The 18,851-nt window shown below is 32.5% G+C and overlaps 2 protein-coding genes across 2 annotated transcripts in view; both read right to left on the bottom strand.

The window, feature by feature from the left end:
* LOC126889257 (translation factor GUF1 homolog, mitochondrial) overlaps window positions 1-2,831 on the bottom strand; it is a 34,643-nt gene extending 31,812 nt beyond the window's left edge. Inside the window, exons 1-2 of the mRNA XM_050657361.1 lie at window positions 2,684-2,831; window positions 2,308-2,629 (exon numbers count right to left, since the gene is read on the bottom strand). Coding sequence (XP_050513318.1) covers window positions 2,308-2,629; window positions 2,684-2,760 — 399 coding nt within the window. The 5' untranslated portion in view covers window positions 2,761-2,831. The remainder of the gene's footprint in view (window positions 1-2,307; window positions 2,630-2,683) is intronic.
* A 2,026-nt stretch (window positions 2,832-4,857) lies between these two features.
* LOC126889255 (maestro heat-like repeat-containing protein family member 1) overlaps window positions 4,858-18,851 on the bottom strand; it is an 82,668-nt gene continuing 68,674 nt past the window's right edge. Inside the window, exon 13 of the mRNA XM_050657359.1 lies at window positions 4,858-14,086. Within this exon, the coding sequence (XP_050513316.1) occupies window positions 13,835-14,086 (252 nt within the window). The 3' untranslated portion in view covers window positions 4,858-13,834. The remainder of the gene's footprint in view (window positions 14,087-18,851) is intronic.

Here is an 18,851-nt window from a genome sequence, read left to right as displayed (position 1 = left end):
TTGGGTAAGTCCATCTGAATTAAGGAGGCCGTTGTACTCCCACTGGCGACAGGACTAATATGAGATATATAAGGACAACTTACAGTTTAGGGCAACCAAACATAACCAATTTGTAGTTGACATTTGATGTAATCTAAAAACATTGATAGTGTTGCCATATTATAAAATATTTCTTACTGTAACATCTAAAATTCAAAATTGGGTAAGAACACAATATATAATTTAAAAATCAAAAACAAATGTTAGATATAAATCAGAAAATATAATAAAAGCATTAAAATGATATAAAAATCAATAGTGGCAATAGTAGTTAATAGAAACACTAAACAATGTAGAGATTTCTAAACTGTAACTAATAAAATATCTAAAATACTAAATAGTAAGAAAAAGAAACTAACTTAAATGAATAAACTAACCTATGAAATAAGACTAAGAATACACTAAATTAAACTGAACTTAAATTTAACTTAACTAAATATTGTTCTAAAATGCATAACAAAAATTCCACAAATGGCTCTTTTATTCGTTCCCTCCATATAAACTCTTGGAGGTACGATGGAAACAAATCCATGGAAGTCCCGCATTGTCTATGGAGCTTCTTCTTAGACCGCATCCAAACGCTCTCTATAGTTTGTGTATGAACACTGTCATCATCTGGATCGGTGAAATTATTCTGATGAATAACGGTTCTGTGTTCATACACACCCCCATCCACGCGACCAATATTTCTATATGATCCCTATCCATCAGTCACAATTAATGTCCCCGGTAGAATTGTTCTAAAACGAATATCATTGTATTCTACAACTAAATATAAATATGTAATATTAACATACCTTGATACAATGGGCAGCAGTGTCTCTTCGTTCCATGCCTGCACTGGTGTAAGGGACAGTTTTCCACTGTTCCTTTCTATCATGCCAAAAATCCACTATCTGTTCCCGAAGGCCCGCCCTCGATGGTACTTCCTGTGGAAAAACATGGTTTCATCCATTTCCACTGTGACTGGTTCTCCATGTTCATCGAACCCTCCTAGTTCCACAGGATGTTGCTCTAAATATGTACTGCACACTTCTCTGCAGAAATTGCACCAGTCAACAATAGTAGTGGCAGCCAGTGATGTTTCCTTGCATATTACTTTCTGCGGGAAGTCATTTGCAAATCCGTATATTATCATTATCTGGGAAATAGCTAAATGACTTCTTGCAAAAAATGATCCTTCTCAAACTGATGTAGATGTCTTTATAATGATTTTAAACAAGGTCTAGTCTAAATTATAAACAGATATGGCAACACTGTTCACAAAATTCATGCTGTTGCCCTAAACTGTAAGTTGTCCATATAATACAGTGCGGTGGAATAAGTGTTGCCCCCCCTGTTAACTTGTTTATTTTAAGAATATAAGCAAAACGCTCGGACAGGTCGATTTTTAAACTAATCATAGTATATCATAGCATCAACGTTTCGAAATTTACGCGATCCCTCTTCAGGTGACAGGCATAACTTTGATTTTTTTAAATGGTAAAGTACATCAGGTGACACCTCATTTAACAGCTTTTAAAATACTGATTTCAAAAATGTATAATACTTTAATAGTTTTTGAGATCGCAAGCCCAAAATTTCGGTCGAACTCTTTTTAAACGCATTTATTTTTTTTTCAAATTCTGAGAAAATTAATAGGTATTTTTGAAAAATTTAAACGCAGAATGAAAGATTAGATTATTACCGAGGGCTGACAGTCCCTTAGAATAAACAAAAAGTTTCTTTTGAATGATATATTTGAAATTAAAAATCACACTAAATTTTCTCTTTTTTCCACCACTGTGACTTATTAAAATAAACATTATAGGAGTTCTCAGGGACTTTGGACCATCGAGAATACTGTAATATTTCATTCTGCGTTTAAATTTTTCAAAAATATTTATTAGTTTTTTCAGGATTCGAAAAAAAATGGTTGCATTTAGAAAGAATTCGACCAAAATTTTGCGCCTATGCTCTCAAACAGGATTAAAGTATTATACATTTTAGAACTCAATATTTTAAGAGCTTTTAAATGAGGTGTCACATGATGTACTTTCCCATTTAAAAAAAATCAAAGTTATGGCTGTCACCTGAAGAGGGATCGCGTAAAGCTCGAAACGTTGACACTATAATATACTATGGTTAGTTTAAAAATCGACCTGTCCGAGCGTTTTGCTTATATTCTTAAAATAAACAAGTTAACAGGGGGGGGGGCAACACTTATTCCACCGCACTGTATATGTAAAGCTCCCAGTGCGTGACAAGCTTGAAAACAAAGCCTCCTACCTCATTTGAGAAATCTACATGTCCAGGAGTATCTATTAAATTCAATAAATAGTCTTCCCCCTTATATTTATATAATAAAGATGCCGTTTGAGCTTTCACTGTGATACCCCGTTCTCTTTCCACCTGTAACTTATCTAAAATTTGGTTTTGTCCACTTTTAATAGTACCAGTTAGCTCAAGGAGTCTGTCTGCTAAAGTACTCTTTCCATGATCCACATGGGCAATTATACTAAAGTTCCTTATTCGATCTAAAGGTATTTCTGCAAAGTTCACTTCTGTAGATTGGGAATATTTTCGTCTGGTGGGATGAAATATTGGAAGCCTAAAACGAAGAGACATTACGTAAATATGAATTTTTAGTGTATTTTATACTGACAATTTGTGTTTATTGCTATAGATGAGTCTGAATTTATTATATTTTAACAATAAATGTAATGTAATGTTTTTAGACATTTCAAATAAAAATATTTATTGGTTATGGTTGGTTAAGTTAAGGTCGAATTCTTTTTCTCTTTTCTAATCATAGAACAATTGACCTACGTGTAAAAGGCACTTTTGAACTATTCGCGTGTAAAATAGCCTTTAGGATTGGTAGCATAGAACATAGATTGTCAGTAAATCAATTGACAGACGTGTAAGATGACCTTTAGTGTTGATAATCACAGAACATCGTTTTGTTCTGAGGAAGATTGACGTGCGTGTAAAACTTTCTTTATATGTATTGATAAAGGACATCAACATGTTTTGGTAATTTAATAAAAAAAAAAGAGTATAAAGGCCGCGTCTCACCATCAAATAATTTGAGCAAACTCCGGAAGTACGTCAAAGTGACGTCACAATTGCAGTTTTTTTGAAATTCTAAAAATCTGTGCTCTCACTATCAGTCTAGTTTGATCAAATTTTTTGTATTGAGTTGTCTAACTTGTTTGTTCTCTATTTAAAATTAGAATTTTTCCTTATTATCCACAATGAACACTCAGGATGTGACGTCACTAACTGTCACTTTCAGTTTGCTCAAACCAGTTTGATCAAATTATTTGATGGTGAAGACGCGGCCTTCAGTCTAGTTTGATCAAATTTTTTGTATTGAGTTGCCTAACTTGTTTGTACTTTATTTAAAATTAAAATTTTTCATTATTTATCCACAATGAACACTCAGGATGTGACGTCACTAACTGTCACTTTCAAGGCCCCGTCTCACCATCAAATAATTGACAGTTATTTGATCAAACTTGACTAGTGACACAAACTATACATCCTAACTGTCACTTTGTGTCACTAACTGTCAAGTTTGATCAAATAACTGTCAATTATTTGATGGTGAGACGGGGCCTTCAGTTTGCTCAAACCAGTTTGATCAAATTGTTTGATGGTGGGACGCGGCCTTAATGTGTACTTTGTACGCACGTAAGAAGTTATACCTCTATTATTATGATTTCAACGAAATAAATATACTCAACAATTTAATTGTATTTTTATTTAAATATTAAACTAATTTTAATACTTAAAATAATACCAGAAATTTAAAGAAACCGTCATTATTTATGAACTGTAGCCTTCCCGCAATTACTTTTCCCTTGACGAATCGTAGATAAATCTAAAAAACGTCAGATTTTCTACACAAATTTTTAATTTTATTTTCATCATATTTTAATACTAATTATCCTATTGTCCTATTCCCAACGAAGACAAATCCAAAGACACAAAACTTATAATAAATATATTTACTAAAAACACCAATATATTTTTTCACACTTTATTTGCACTAATACTTACGTACCTTGAAAGATTTGGCAACTTAAGTTTTAAATTTCTATGGATCGTCTGTGATTCAAATACGTATTTCTGTTATCCTGATACAAAACCGAAAATTTAGCCAAAGTTTCTAACAAGATTGCCGTATAGGGCTTTTCATTCACAGTCATTTGTTTCGAGCTTCTGTCATGTGTCACATAATATTAATATATCTACGTCATACGTTATTGGTATCTACAATAATACAAACCAAAGACGTATGACGTAGATGTATTAATATTATGTGACACATGACAGAAGCTCGAAACAATTGACAGTCGATGAAAAGCCCTATTAATACCTACCATGCCAATGGCCATTAGTTGTAGAGGCATTAGCTAAATAAAAAAAGTTTTCAATTTCTGTGGATTGTCTATGATTCAAATATCTCATCGTTTTTCTGTTATTTTGATGCAAAACCGAAAATTTAGTCAAAGTTCTATTAATACAAGTTTTAAATTTCTGTGGATCGTCTATGATTCAAATACCTCATCGTATTTCTGTTATCCTGATACAAAACCGAAAATTTAGTCAAAGTTATAACAGTTTTAAATTTCTGTGAATCGTCTATGATTCAAATATCTCATCGTATTTCTGTTATCCTGATCCAAAACCGAAAATTTAGCCAAAGTTCAAATTAATACAAGTTTTAAATTTACGTGGATCGTCTATGATTCAAATACCTCATCAAAATTGACAATGTTTACTAACTTCTTAGGTGGCAATTCATTCAAAGGTATTAAAAAAAATAAAAGATAACAATATACATAGGTTTTATTTATAAAAAATATATGAAACAAAAAACAATAATTGGTAGCTATTCTTTATACAATTACTTATAACTCATTCCTATACATATAACAATAATGAAATTTCATGGAACCATTTAAATTACATAATGTAGAAGAAGAAACAAGTCTTTTTACAGAAAATGTATTGTTTCAAATGAAAAATTAAAATTACTTTACTTTTTTGCTCAAATTAAACATTTTTATACGTTTTTTCTAGGCTAGAAAATAGTATAGCCGTAATTTTATTTTTCATTTTTATTTAATAAGTATAATCACTAATTTGATCACCAAATTCGTCTATAAGTACTGAACGAATGCTACGACCCTGTTAAAACGACAAATCGAGTGATACTTGCAGAAATAATTTAGTCTTTCGACAAAATATCATTCGATATAGTCCATTGAAAAGTTACACTTATGGCTGCATTTTTCAGAAGACGCAATTTTTTTATGTATAGGTGGGGTTAGTATAAACTTAAGTTCAAGTTTGTGGGGTCGCTACCTTATAGCCATATTGGAGAAAAAGGTGCAAGTGGTTTTCATAAAAAGTAATATTAAGGTTATGTTATTAAAAGGTAAACAATTGTATGTAGTAAATAAAATTAATTATTAAAATGCACTACTACAAGCAAATAAAATTAATTCAATTTACTTTTAAATAATTATTGCATATTATATCAATATTGTGGAGCAACATATAATTTTTCTTCTTCATTGACAGTAGATATGAAATATACGTCAATTTGACAATTTCAATTGACAATGAATTATTTAAGAAAGTTTCAAGATTTCTCCGCTATTCGCGCACGATCGTTTCTCAATTCCCTTCCAAGTACTTGCACCATTGACATATTAAGCGTAGACAAGGCGTACTCACCAAAAAAGCGTAACGCGGAAACAGCATGGAAACAGTCGATCGGTGGTCTATCTATCTCTTTTAACCAACCGATCCCGCGCATGTGACAGACAAAGATGGCTAGACCACTCAATCCTATGTCGGCGTTACACCTCGATGCATTGAGTGGCGTATGACTAGCCCGGTCTATCCTTAACATGTCTCTGACTTGCACACGGCGAATAGGGTTTGTCACTCTTAAGTTGTCTGTGCGGCTTGTATACGGCAATGCTTCTCAAATGAGAAGTAAATGAACCGTGTTGCCACATAATCGGTACGGACACTAGAGGTCGCTTTTAAATATAAGAATTTAACCGGTCCAACTTAGTATAGCCATATTGGAAAAGGGGTCCAAAGGGTTTTCGCGCTATATCTCGTAAACTAGCAACCCTACGTAGAACTGTCTACAATTTTAGAGTTTTTGTGCAGCCAACTGCGTAAACGTAACGTATCTTTTTGACATATAAGCATGCGCATTAATGGTTGAACTCACGTATCTAGATATGTATTACCTAACGTAACGGTCTGATACGTACGTTAGGACGCATCCCTATCGAGACGAAAGTTACCGAATGCCCAAGGGATCTTGCCCGATTACCAAAATATCAACTTATCAACATTTCATCAGCGGAGCGCCCTTGTATAAACATTTAAGGTTATATTAGTTTAGTTTGGCTCTTTGAATAATTTAAGTAAAATGATTTTTTGTTTGTTATTGGAACTTTATAATAATAGATTTAAAATTTGCATATTTGTTAAGTTGTCTATTATTAAAGCTAAACAAACAAATCTTGTTTTTAAGAAATATAGTGATCATTACAATAATTTAACTAGACTACTATTGGGACCGTGCAAGTTCGGAAAAGCGACACCTGGTTTCATAGCTCGGCAACTTTTTTCGCACTTTTAATTATATTGGCCAATCGTATTGGTCCTGGTTGCTGGATAATTGTCAAGGCCGTAGCACAAAAAAATTATAAGAAGAAAATGTAAGATGAGGTTATGTTGTTAAAAGATAAACAATTGTATGTAGCAAATAAAATTAATTATTAAAATGCAGTACTGCAAGCAAAATACAATTAATTATATATACTTTTATATAATAATTGCATATCATATCAATATTGTGAGCAACATATAATTTTTCTTCTTCAGTGACAGTAGGTATGAAATAAACCTCAATTTGACAATTTCAATTGACAATATGAATTATTTAAGAAAATTGCAAGATTTCTTCGCGCACGATCGTTTCTCGTATCCCCTCCAAGTACTTGCACACCGCGAATAGTGTTTGTCACTCCGAGAAGTCAGTACAGGTTCTAACGAAGCGCAACGATGCCAGTTCGCAGCCTCAGTGAGCTTCGAAAATCGTGTGTCTTAGTAAGCGTCTAGCGAAGTGTATAAGCTTATACTTACCTCCTCAACACATCAAAAAAATAAAATTGCGTCCTCTGAAAAACGTCACGCTAAGGCCTAAAAATGTAACTTTTAATGTAACAATGGACTAATAATTAATCAACATATTCATTTAAATCAAATTTATTTCTTCAGGACTAAAAGCGAAACACAAAATCTTAGGTGCGGAACTTCAAAGCTGTGATAAGTATTTCAGCGTTTTTCTACATTTAATACAAAGAGTTCGTTTAAAAAACAAAGACTTGATAAGCTACTCATTAAAGATTTCTGGGTATGCTATAATTATACCACAAGGCAAATATGTCGATAATACTAATATTCTCAGTAAAAGCATGGAAGATTAGGAAACAAACCATAATTAATCAGTGAAAACAGCTTAATCTGAAAATTCCATGTGGTTATTTAAGAATATTACATAAAAATATTCCAATACCGTATATTGAGATTTTAGGAAATCTTCTAGGATATAGCACTCAATTCTGGATTTAATGATGACGAAAAACTAACCATTAAACTGACAATGGAAACAAACTAGGTTCTTCTTGGTAAAAAAAGGTAAGTGTAAAGATGTAATAATTGTAAAATAGTTATTCTTTCAGAGGGGCCAACCAAACCGTGACTTCGAAACTAATACGGAAGGCAGCCAAATAAATAGTACTGAAATGCGTATGCCTCAAATCTGTAAGTGTCATGACTCGAAACGTACTGAGTGGTTTCTGAACGTTGTTATAACGTATTACTCTGGGCTAATTAGCAAAATTCATGGAAAAGTTATTTACCAGCAATTTTATTGCTGGAATCGAATCTTATGATTGTATATATTAATAATATAGGTATGCAAAGTCCGCAGATAGTGTGCTAGTTTTTTATAAACAAAATGGCGCCGACAAATCGTATTTTTTTCAATTATTGCTCTATAACTCCAAAGATTTTAACTTTACAACAAAAACACCCACATAAAAATTCACCGCAATTAAATTCTGCATAGAGATACGTTTTCCCCGATTTGCTCCGACGAAAATTTTCCTCGAAAAATGCGGGTTTTCCCAACAAAAACTCTAATTTTCAAATAAAGTTTTAGGTAAGTACTTATTAATCAATAATTAAATAACTTAGTGACATCAAAGCTTTCTTGGTATAGATTGTAATTCCAGAAGCCGGTGAAAATTAAACGAATATTTTAGCAACAATTCAATTGTTAATTAACAATTTACGATAGCAATAATAACCAAAATAACCATGATACATTGATCAAACTTATAAAGATTATAAAAATGAGATGCTTATTTAATATTTTATCGACAAAATATAAATTTTTCGTTTTTTTTGCATAATCTTTAAATTTTGAAAAAAAAATAGTTATAATACGCTGGTCTAATTAGTAAAGTACAAAGAAAGGTTATTTACCAGCAATTTTATTGCTGGAATCGAATATTATGATCCTATATATTAATAATATAGGTATGCAAAGTCCGCAGATAGTGTGCTACTTTTTTTATTAACAAAATGGCGCCCCCAAATCGTGTTTTTTTCAATTATTGGTCTATAACTCCGAAGATTTTAACTTTACACAAAAAAACACGCAAATAAAAATTCACCCCAATTTAATTCTACATAGAGGCATGTTTTTCCCGATTTGCTCCGACGAAAATTTTCCTCGGAAAATGTGGGTTCTCCCAACAAAATCTCGAATTTTCAAATAAATTTTTTGGGCAAGTAATTATTTCTCAATAATTAAATAACTTGGTGAAATAAAAACTTTCTTGGTATAGATTATAACTGCAGAAGCCGGTGAAAATTAAACGAATATTTTAGCAACATTTCAATTGTTAATTAACAATTTTCAGTCGCAATAACAACCAAAATAATCATGAGACATTGATCAAACTTAGAAAGATTATAAAGATGTGATGCCTATTTAATATTTTGTCGACAAAATATAATTTTTTCATTTTTTTGCATAATCTTTAAATGTTTAAAAAAAATAGTTATAAACAAATTCACATTTCTCAGAGATTGTTTATTATATTCTAATTTTAAAAAATACCTAAAATGCGTATTTCAAAGGTCTTGAAAATGAATGTTTTAAAAAATTTTTCCAACCATTTGCAAAAAAGTTATGAAACAGCAAAGTAAATATACGATATCTCCGTTGTTTATAATTTGTTTTAATTGCTTCAAAGCTTAAAAGTGAGTCTGTGGTACAATCTAATTACTCACAAAGAATATCAAATATTAGTTCAATGTTTATATTTTAATCAAAGATTAAAAATACTTTTTTTTGTAATTTTTAGCGCGAAAGTAGGCTTGATACAGAGCCGGAGCTAAAATGTTCACTCGAAGCGACTGACACGCATCATACATAATAATATAATTTTATTTATTAAGTGTACGTCGCGCGGCGATCGTCGCTTCGAGTGAAAATTTTAGCTACAGTACTGTATTGTATTCTCCTTTTCATGAACATTTTTCAGTGCGTCACAAATTATAGAAAAAAAGGTAAGTCCGTGATAATACACATTTATGACATTTATTCTAACGTGACATTTTTGTTAAATCTAACAGTTGTCAAATTTTATTTTCAATTTGTAATAAAACCAAATCAATTGTGTCTATTGCATTTATAAAATGGTATTTTCTTTCATTTGTATAGTCTTATAAATTGTACAGATTATATTGATAATATTATTATTTTATTTAATTAATAATTCTTTTTTGGTTATGGCGCCATCTATCGACAACTAGAATAATCACCGAACTAGAATAATTACCAAAGTATTCAAAGACGTGCCTTTTTTTCTGTCACATACAATTTAATGTGTTAGAGAGAAATCGAAAAACTGTGACGCACTGAAAGATGATCATGAGAAAAAGAATATTAGTCTACTTTCGCGCGTGTAAATTACAAAAAAATATATTTATAATCTTTAATTAAAATATAACCATTAATTAAACTCACTTTTACGCTTTGAAAGAACTAAAAAAAATTATAAACAACGCAGTAATCGTATGTTTACTTTGCTGTTTCATAACTTTTTTGCAAATGGTTGCAAAAAAGTTTTAAAGCATTCATTTTCAAGATATTTGAAATACGCATTTTAACTATTTTTTAAAATGAGAATATAATAAAAACTGTCTGAGAAACGTTAATTTGTTCATAACTATTTTTTTTGACATTTAAGGATTGTGCAAAAAAATAAAAAAAATTATATTTTGTCGACAAAATGTTAAATAGACATCTCATCTTTATAAGATTTCAAAGTTTGATCAGTGTATCATAATTATTTTGGTTATTATTGCGACCGTAAATTATTAATTAACAATTGAATTGTTGCTAAAATATTCGTTCAATTTTCACCAGCTTCTGGAACTATACTCTAAACCAAGAAGGCTTTTAAGTCACCAAATTAGTTAATTATTAGTAGATAATTACTTATCTAAAACTTTATTTGAAAATTAAAGATTTTGTTGGGAAAACCCGCATTTTCCGAGGAAAATTTTCGTCGGAGCAGATCGGGAAAAACATATCTCTATGCAGAATTTAATTGCGGTGAATTTTTATTTGAGGGTTTTTGTTGTAAAGTTAAAATCTTCGGAGTTATAGAGCAATAATTGAAAAAAAAACACGATTTGGGGGCGCCATTTTGTTTATAAAAAAAGTAGCACACTATCTGCGGACTTGGCATACCTATATTTTAATATATACAATCATAAGCTTCGATTCCAGCAATAAAATTGCTGGTAAATAACTTTTCCCAAAAATGGCCTATTCTCCGATAATCAGCCCAGACTATATATGAATGTGGTGTTAATGTTAGGCTTCAGGATGGTTCTCAGTTTTGTAGAAAATTGTTTTATCGTGGAGTACTATTTTCCCTAGTGGAGACCTAACGGTCCAAGCGTAAAATCAACAATGCTTTCAGCAGGACGGGGCAACCTGTCACACTGCCAGGGAGTCTCTTTGAATACTGTGTGATTATTTTGGGGATCGCCTTATTTCGCGTTGCAGTGATTTTCCACACCAGACCTAACGCCACCTGATGCATATATATCGGGAATTCCGAAGGAGACAGACAGATCCACCACCTGACATTCCGCAATTGCGGACTAGAATTAAAGATGGTTTTCGTGCCAGAGCGCATCTTTACCTGTTTTATCGGGAACGTCGTCGTGAATAATGTTTGCAAGGCTATATCATTATACTAAATATATAAATAATGATATGCATTTCAATATCCATTTCAGTACTGTTTATTCTGCCGCATACTGTAGTATACTCCGTCTCAAGTTTTCTTTCACTATAGGCTCTTATGAACTATACGCCTCTTTCACTATTCTTTGCATTTTTTAATGACTCTACCCTTATTTACAGTTGCGATGTTGCCTGATCCATTTTCTGTCAAGCTAGCTTTTTGTCTGCTAGAAAAAGACGAATATGTGGGGGATTTAGCCGTAAAAAAACAAATGATTGTTAATGTTTTCAAATACTTTTCAAAATCGATTAATATAAGTGCTGTTGTAGCAGAAGCAAGCAAAGCATTATATTGCACAGAAAGTAGCGTGCATGCTTAAAAAAAAAGTGATGGACACAGTTAATTTTCAAGTCACAAGAAACCTGCTAAAATCCAGCCAATTCGAGAAAATAGTCTGTGTATTACATTGCTGGAAAATGGAGTAAGTCAAAAGGAATGTGGCAAGACAATTGAATGTTAGTCGTCCAACGATTACTTACAGTCAGACCGTAATCGTTAGACTTACCAACGATTTCTTGAGACCGGAACTTATTAACAGTGATCCGGTACGGGTGCCGAAAGGAAGACAACAGTCAGATAATATGGCGTTCTTACTATTACTGCATTGCGAGACCGGACGCAAACTGCTAGAATGCTCCAAAGCCATATTCAGCAAGCCCAAGGACCAGTACTCAGCGTTTCTACTGTTCGACGAAGATTAAGAGAACAGGGTTTGACAGCTTGCAATACAGTAACGGGGCCATTACTTGCAGCTGCGCACAAAAGACGCAGAATTGCATTTGCCCGTGAACACGTCAATTGGACAATAGATGATTGAAAAAAAAATACGGTTTACCGATGAGTGTGGAATATTAATTTATGACAAAGTTTATGGTAATAAGGTGTACAGTTTGTCTACAAATCTTATGCTACCTAGAGATGTTGAAAAAGTATATATTCATTACAAAGTACTCGTTACTTACGAATACCGAAAGTAACGATTATTGTACAGAGAGGCAAATCGTTACTTTGATTACTCTTTACTTCGTACCAATCGTATCAGAGCGAGTAACGACTATTGTATCTACTTTGATTACTCTGATTACTTGATTACTTTCTACCAATCGTATCCCAGCGAGTAATGGACGGGACCGGTATTTTACGAGTGTTATCGAATATCGTTATCGGTATGAAGCGTTTTAAGGGTGTGAGCCTCAGAGCCTCACACTGTGAGGGCGAGGAGAAGATATAAGATGAAACAGAGGGAGGTATAATGGAGGTAAAATGTGTAATGTATGTCATTAACAAAGATCGAATGCCCGAGATCGAGAACCCTATATTTTTATCTAGATATATATCTATACCTATACAAAATACAAAATACCTACCTACTGAGAAATACGATTCTCGATATGATTACCGGTACTCAAATACAAAAGTAATCATAGTAATCAAAGTAACGAATACTGTAAATGATTACTTTATACAAAAGTAACTATTTGTAACGAATACTCGAAAGTAACTATAATCAACATCACTAATGCTACCTGCTCTCGGTCACACCGGGGTGCTTTTGGTGGTGGCTCAGTAATGTTTTGGATAGAGATTTCTTTTGAGGCACACACGGATCTCGTCTTGATTGAGAGAGACACATTAACAGCACACCTATACAGAACACAGATGCGATGCCATATGCGGGATTATTGAAATGGTTTTCAACTGATGCAAAATAATACGAGATCACACACGGCAAGGATTGTAACACAGTATCGTGAAGACGTTGGTGTTCCAAAAATGGACTATCTTTCTTAAACCTGACCTAAATCCTATTGACTATATATGGAGCCCTCTCAAAAGGCGTGTAAGACTTCACCTGCTCCCACAAGATGTGAAGAGCTTCGAACAGCTCTCATTGAGGAATGGACTACTTTCTCCATAGAGACATCCAAAACGTGATCAGCTCTATGCCAAATCCACTGATGAGTGTAATTCAGAGCGATGGTGGCACACACATTATTAAAACGAGTGATAATTATTGCCTTTTCTTGACTCTATAAGTCAATTATTGGTAATAACTGTAGCTGTGATAGTACATCGGAATTTTCAATACATTTATTATTTTCTCAAAACTTTCCTTGTTTTCCATTTGGTACTAATGTTAATGTACGGTTACGTGCTACAACAGTAACTGACTCAATAAACAATAAATTTAATTTGATATAAATAGGAAAAAAAAATTAAAATCAAAAATTTCCTAAATTTTGTGGGTGGCCCGTTTCCTCTGACGCCCTGTATAATAAAAATAAAAATCTAATAAAAAGTGTTCCTTGCTTTCAACCAGCAGGAGTATAATCCTTGTTCAGACATCATTTAACCCAAAAGAGACCTTTAAATTGTTACTAATCGATGAATAAATAAGAAACTGCCTCTACAGCCTTAACTCGCACCTCCTCATCTTCGTCATCCATAAGTCTTAACAATCTATCACAGACCGTATCCAGCGACACTCTGGATTTATTCTCCGGGACTAACTGGGAGTACAAAAGCCCCGCTATAAGAGCGGCGTTCCCCTTAATCTCCTCCCATTGGCTCTTAAAGTACGATAGGCACGTCATTATCAGTAGTGGGAACAAATCTTGCAAATCTTCAGTCTAAAAAAAATAGATTCGACAATAAATGCTTAAAAGGCAATACTGCTTAAGGTAAAAGAACTTAAAATAAAAATAAAAGACAGTACGGTAAAATTTTATAAATAAAATACATTCAAATAAACTTACGTGCATAGAAATCCGCGCACCTAAAAATTTGGTCATTTTTGATGTCTCGTATTTCCTAAACCTGTCTCTAGTAAAATCAGCCTGTTATAGGCTGATTCTTTAAAAATACCGCTGTAATAATATTCTTGCTAAACAGGTAAATTTTCACTGTATACCGGGTGTACCAATCAAACTCGTGTTTTTGTCTCAAAAGTACGCATCACCCTGTGGCATATTCTAGCATTTATGAAATACTGAAATTAAAACCCAACTGTAGCCTTAGGTTTTCTTAACATTCTGTTTTTTGATTCATTCGTTTATGTTGGATAATAGAAAAGTAAGGTAATTTAACAACTAGACATGTTCTTCATCAATATACGGTGTTTCTAAGTAAGTGCGACAAACTTTAAGGGGTAATTCTGCATGAAAAAATAATGACAGTTTGCTTTATAAACGTATGTTCGCAAATGTTTCCTTTCCGAGATACGGGATGTTGAATTTTTTCTTACAAACTGACGATTTACTTATTGCTCTAAAACCAGTTGAGATATGAAAATGAAATTTGGTAGGTTTTAAGAGACAGTTATTGCGGATTTTTTGACATAAAATTAAGAATTTTGTATTCACCATTAGCGTGCATACGGGTAATATGATAGGTCATATTACCTGTATGCGCGCTAATAGTGAATATTAAATTCTTAATTGCAGTGGCGGCTGGTCAGAGGAGGCAAGGGAGGCTTAGCCTCCCCATAAATTTTTTACACACGCTACACTGTTTTGTTTACTTTGCTATTTTGCTTCGCGTTAGAGATATCGCAAAAAGTTATTTGAACAAGTTGTTCCAAATAATATTCTAACCCCACATACCAAATTTCAGCGCAAAATTCACACTTTTAGTTTTATCACTATTTGTAGTCGGGATCCTAAAATCGCAGAGGAGGCTGCTGGCCGGAAAATCTCACTTGCTAATGCTCCGCGTAGCCCAGCACCGTTTAAGGATGGTTTAAGGAGACCCGGGAGTCAATTCTCGAGAATGATCGTTCCCTGAGCGTACACGTTCACGAACGAATGAAATTGAACGTATAGTTCCGGCAATGTTAATTCTCGAGGATATTTTTAACTACTCGCTCCGATGAACGTATTCGCTCATTTTAACAGATCTATAGATTTGGCAACGTGGTAAATATTATTGAAAAGTTTGTGTTCCATGTGATAAAACTGTTTCGGTGTTTATTTAAAACCTGATTTGTCACATTCATTCACCAATATTGAAATATATTACATTTATGAAAATGGAAAATGATTTCAGTTTAATAATTAGTAAAAGTCAGTAAATTTTCAATTTATTTCTTTAATAGTGAAAATAATTCATAATAATATAACAGTACCTACTAATTAAATCTTATTCTAATAATTCAGGGTCAATTCTCAGGTCATACCTTGTGGTATATTATAAATAAATTCTGACCTAATAGATAAAATGACCTTAATCTTAAAAAAAGATTTCGTGGCACATTTTGGTAGTTGTATTGATTCCAAATAAGTTCATCATGTGTAGCGCCTGGATAACGTGTATTTACATTCATTATCTTATAATTACTACATATATCTAAAAATAACTTATTTACTGTACCAATCAATTTTTGAAAGAATGTAAAATTACCAGGAATCTAACCTAAATCTATCATAAAAATGTCTTTCGCGGCCACTAAAACTTTCTTCCACTAAAATTTCAGCTTCCCTCACAACACTCATCATATTTTCTAATATCAAATCTTCCACATTAATTTTCCCAAAATCTTATTTACAACAAAAAACAGAGTTGAGGTTAAGAAGAACGCCGTTACTATTATCAAACGTATGATGAAGACCACTCGTTGTCGAACGATCACTTTGAGCGATGATTTCGAACGAATCGTTCAAGATTCATTCCTCCAGAATTGCATTTTTTAGAAACGTTCGCTCATTACGTCACAACGTATACGTTCAGCGAACGATCGTTCTCGAGAATTGACTCCCCGGTCTCCTTAGAGCTGCACATCGCTTAACGCACACGCTGCCCGGAGATCGGGCAAGTGAGATTTTTCTGCCAGCAGCCTCCTCTGCGGATTTTAGGATCCTGACTACAAATAACGAAAAAACTAAAAGTGCGAATTTTGTGATGAACTTTGGTATGTGGGATTAGAATAATATTTGGAACAACTTGTTTAAATAACTTTTTCCGATATCTGTAATGCAAAGCAAAATATCGGTAATTTACTGTGTTGTTGCATTCGCAGAGTAAGCCGATTTTAGAATTAAAAAAATTCAGTTGAGTATCTTAAACAATGTAAACCTTCAACCTGTATGGACTGCAAAACTTCAAATCTGTATTTATTTTGATATGCATATCTACTTATAGAGATAGAATTGTTAACAAATAAACTACATAAACTTCGGTAATACACTTTTACAATTATACTAACTATTTTTAAAATGATATGATATTATGAAATAATTATGAATTATGATGATATTATAAAATGTAAATAAAAAATGGTCAAAAAATGGGGTCTTAAATTAGATTTTTTTTGGCGGATTTTTTTTTGCTAGTGCAAATTTGTCTAGATAATTTACAGTTAGGTATAGCCTCCCCTATTGAAAAAATGACGAGCCGCCACTGCTTAATTGTATGTAAAGAAATGTGCAATAACTACGTCTTAAAACTAACCAAATCTCATTTGCATATCTCAACCGGTTTTAGAGCAATAAATAAATCGTCAGTTTGTAAGACAAATTAAACATCTCGTATCTCGGAAACGAAACATTTGCAAACATACGTCTATAAAGCAAACTGTCATTATTTTTTCAAGCAGAATTACACCTTAAAGTTTGTCGCACTTATTTAGAAACACCGTGTATTGATGAAGAACATGTCTAGTTGTTAAAGTACCTAACTTTTTTATTATCCAACATAAACGAATGAATCTGAGGCTATAGATGGGTTTTAATTTCAGTATTTTATAAATGCTAGAATATTCCACAGGGTGATGCGAACTGAGAAAAAAACACAGTTTGATTGGTACACCCGGTATACAATGACAATTTACCTGTTTAGCAACAATATTATTAAGCTATATTGTTATAGAATAAGGCTATAACATATTAACATTATCATAACGAAAACTTTGTTTATTTACGTATTTAAATTCATAATATGGAAAATTACTATTACGAAAAGTTGTTTAAAATTAAAAATTGTGTCTCAATTTGCATTTATATCATTCTAATTTAAATGTTGTGAACTATAAAGATACTTTACTCAAAATTCATATTTTTTATATACCTTTTATAAAATTAATAAAATTTTATATGTGATAGAAATAAATAAATACATCATAAATCTTAGACCATGAAGAGCTTTTTAGGAAGAATAACTTTTCTTCGTCAAATTAAAAATGCAAGAGTTATGAATGAAAATGATGATTTAAAATAAACCTTATTTTCGTTTTCAGCACCATCAAAACCTTAGGTTAGACGAAAATTAGCCATTCACCACACCGTGGTCAGTATCTTGAGAAATAAGCGTTATTTTAAGAGTACCACTCGTCTATAAAGTCACATAACTTTTTTCTTATTGCATACTTTGACTTGAAATTTTCCAAAAAACTTCTTCATGAATTATATTTTATTCCTGTGTTGGTGAAAAATTACAAACTAAAAAGTTTGTCACTCAACTTTTTTAAGTAAACATGAAACTAACGAAATCTGATGACAACATGTTTAAAAATTAACAACTCCTCTTTTAATTTGGTTAAACAGTTTGAATAAATCTCATTGTTATTTAAATACTTCAAAGATGACACAGTAGAATTTTCGAAAGGAAATATTTACAGCGACCAAAGATACAGCAAGGTAAAGTCGAAAAATCATTAAAATTGATTTTTCGCATTTTTGCATAAAATTTTATTTTTTAACATGTACCACCAAGTCTAGATAAAAATAAACTTCATATTAAGATTCAGCGGTATCGAAAATATATTTGGTGAATCACCAAAATTGGTCATTCATCTTAAAGTTGATTTTCGTGGTCGTTATAATGTAATTTTAGAAGTTGCTACCGCTCGCCTAAAAATGGAACAGTCTATTTATCATTAAAGGGGAGGCCGTATACTCGTACAAACCTTTGTTAATACATTATTGCTTTCAAAATATACTCTAATTGTATTTTTAAACATCTTATTTATTTTATATAATAATTATACTACTATATACTACAATCATCATCATCATCATCATCATTTCTCTATGTGAGTCTTGGCCGCGTTTACTATTTCCCTCCATTGTTGTCGGTCCTGAGCAGCTATTTCCCATTGCTGTACTCCCATTTTGCGTAGATCGCTGGCTACTGCGTCCTTCCATCTCTTTCTTGGGCGACCAACTGACCTTTTTCCATCGGGCCTTTCCCAGAATGTGGCGTTTAGAAGTCTTTCGTCACTTGATCTTAGTACGTGACCCGCCCATCGTATTCTGTTTGATTTAATGTAGCGTACTATGTTTTCATCTCCGTATATTGTCTGGAGTTCATCATTGTGTCTTCTTCTCCATTCTCCTGTTGTCTCTTCTCTGCAAGGCCCATAGATAGTCCGCAGTATCTTTCTTTCAAGTACCAGTAATTTTG

Source organism: Diabrotica virgifera, chromosome 8 (genome assembly GCF_917563875.1).
Source record: "Diabrotica virgifera virgifera chromosome 8, PGI_DIABVI_V3a".
Taxonomy (NCBI): Eukaryota; Metazoa; Arthropoda; class Insecta; order Coleoptera; family Chrysomelidae; genus Diabrotica; species Diabrotica virgifera.
This window is presented reverse-complemented; position numbering and strand designations above follow the sequence as displayed.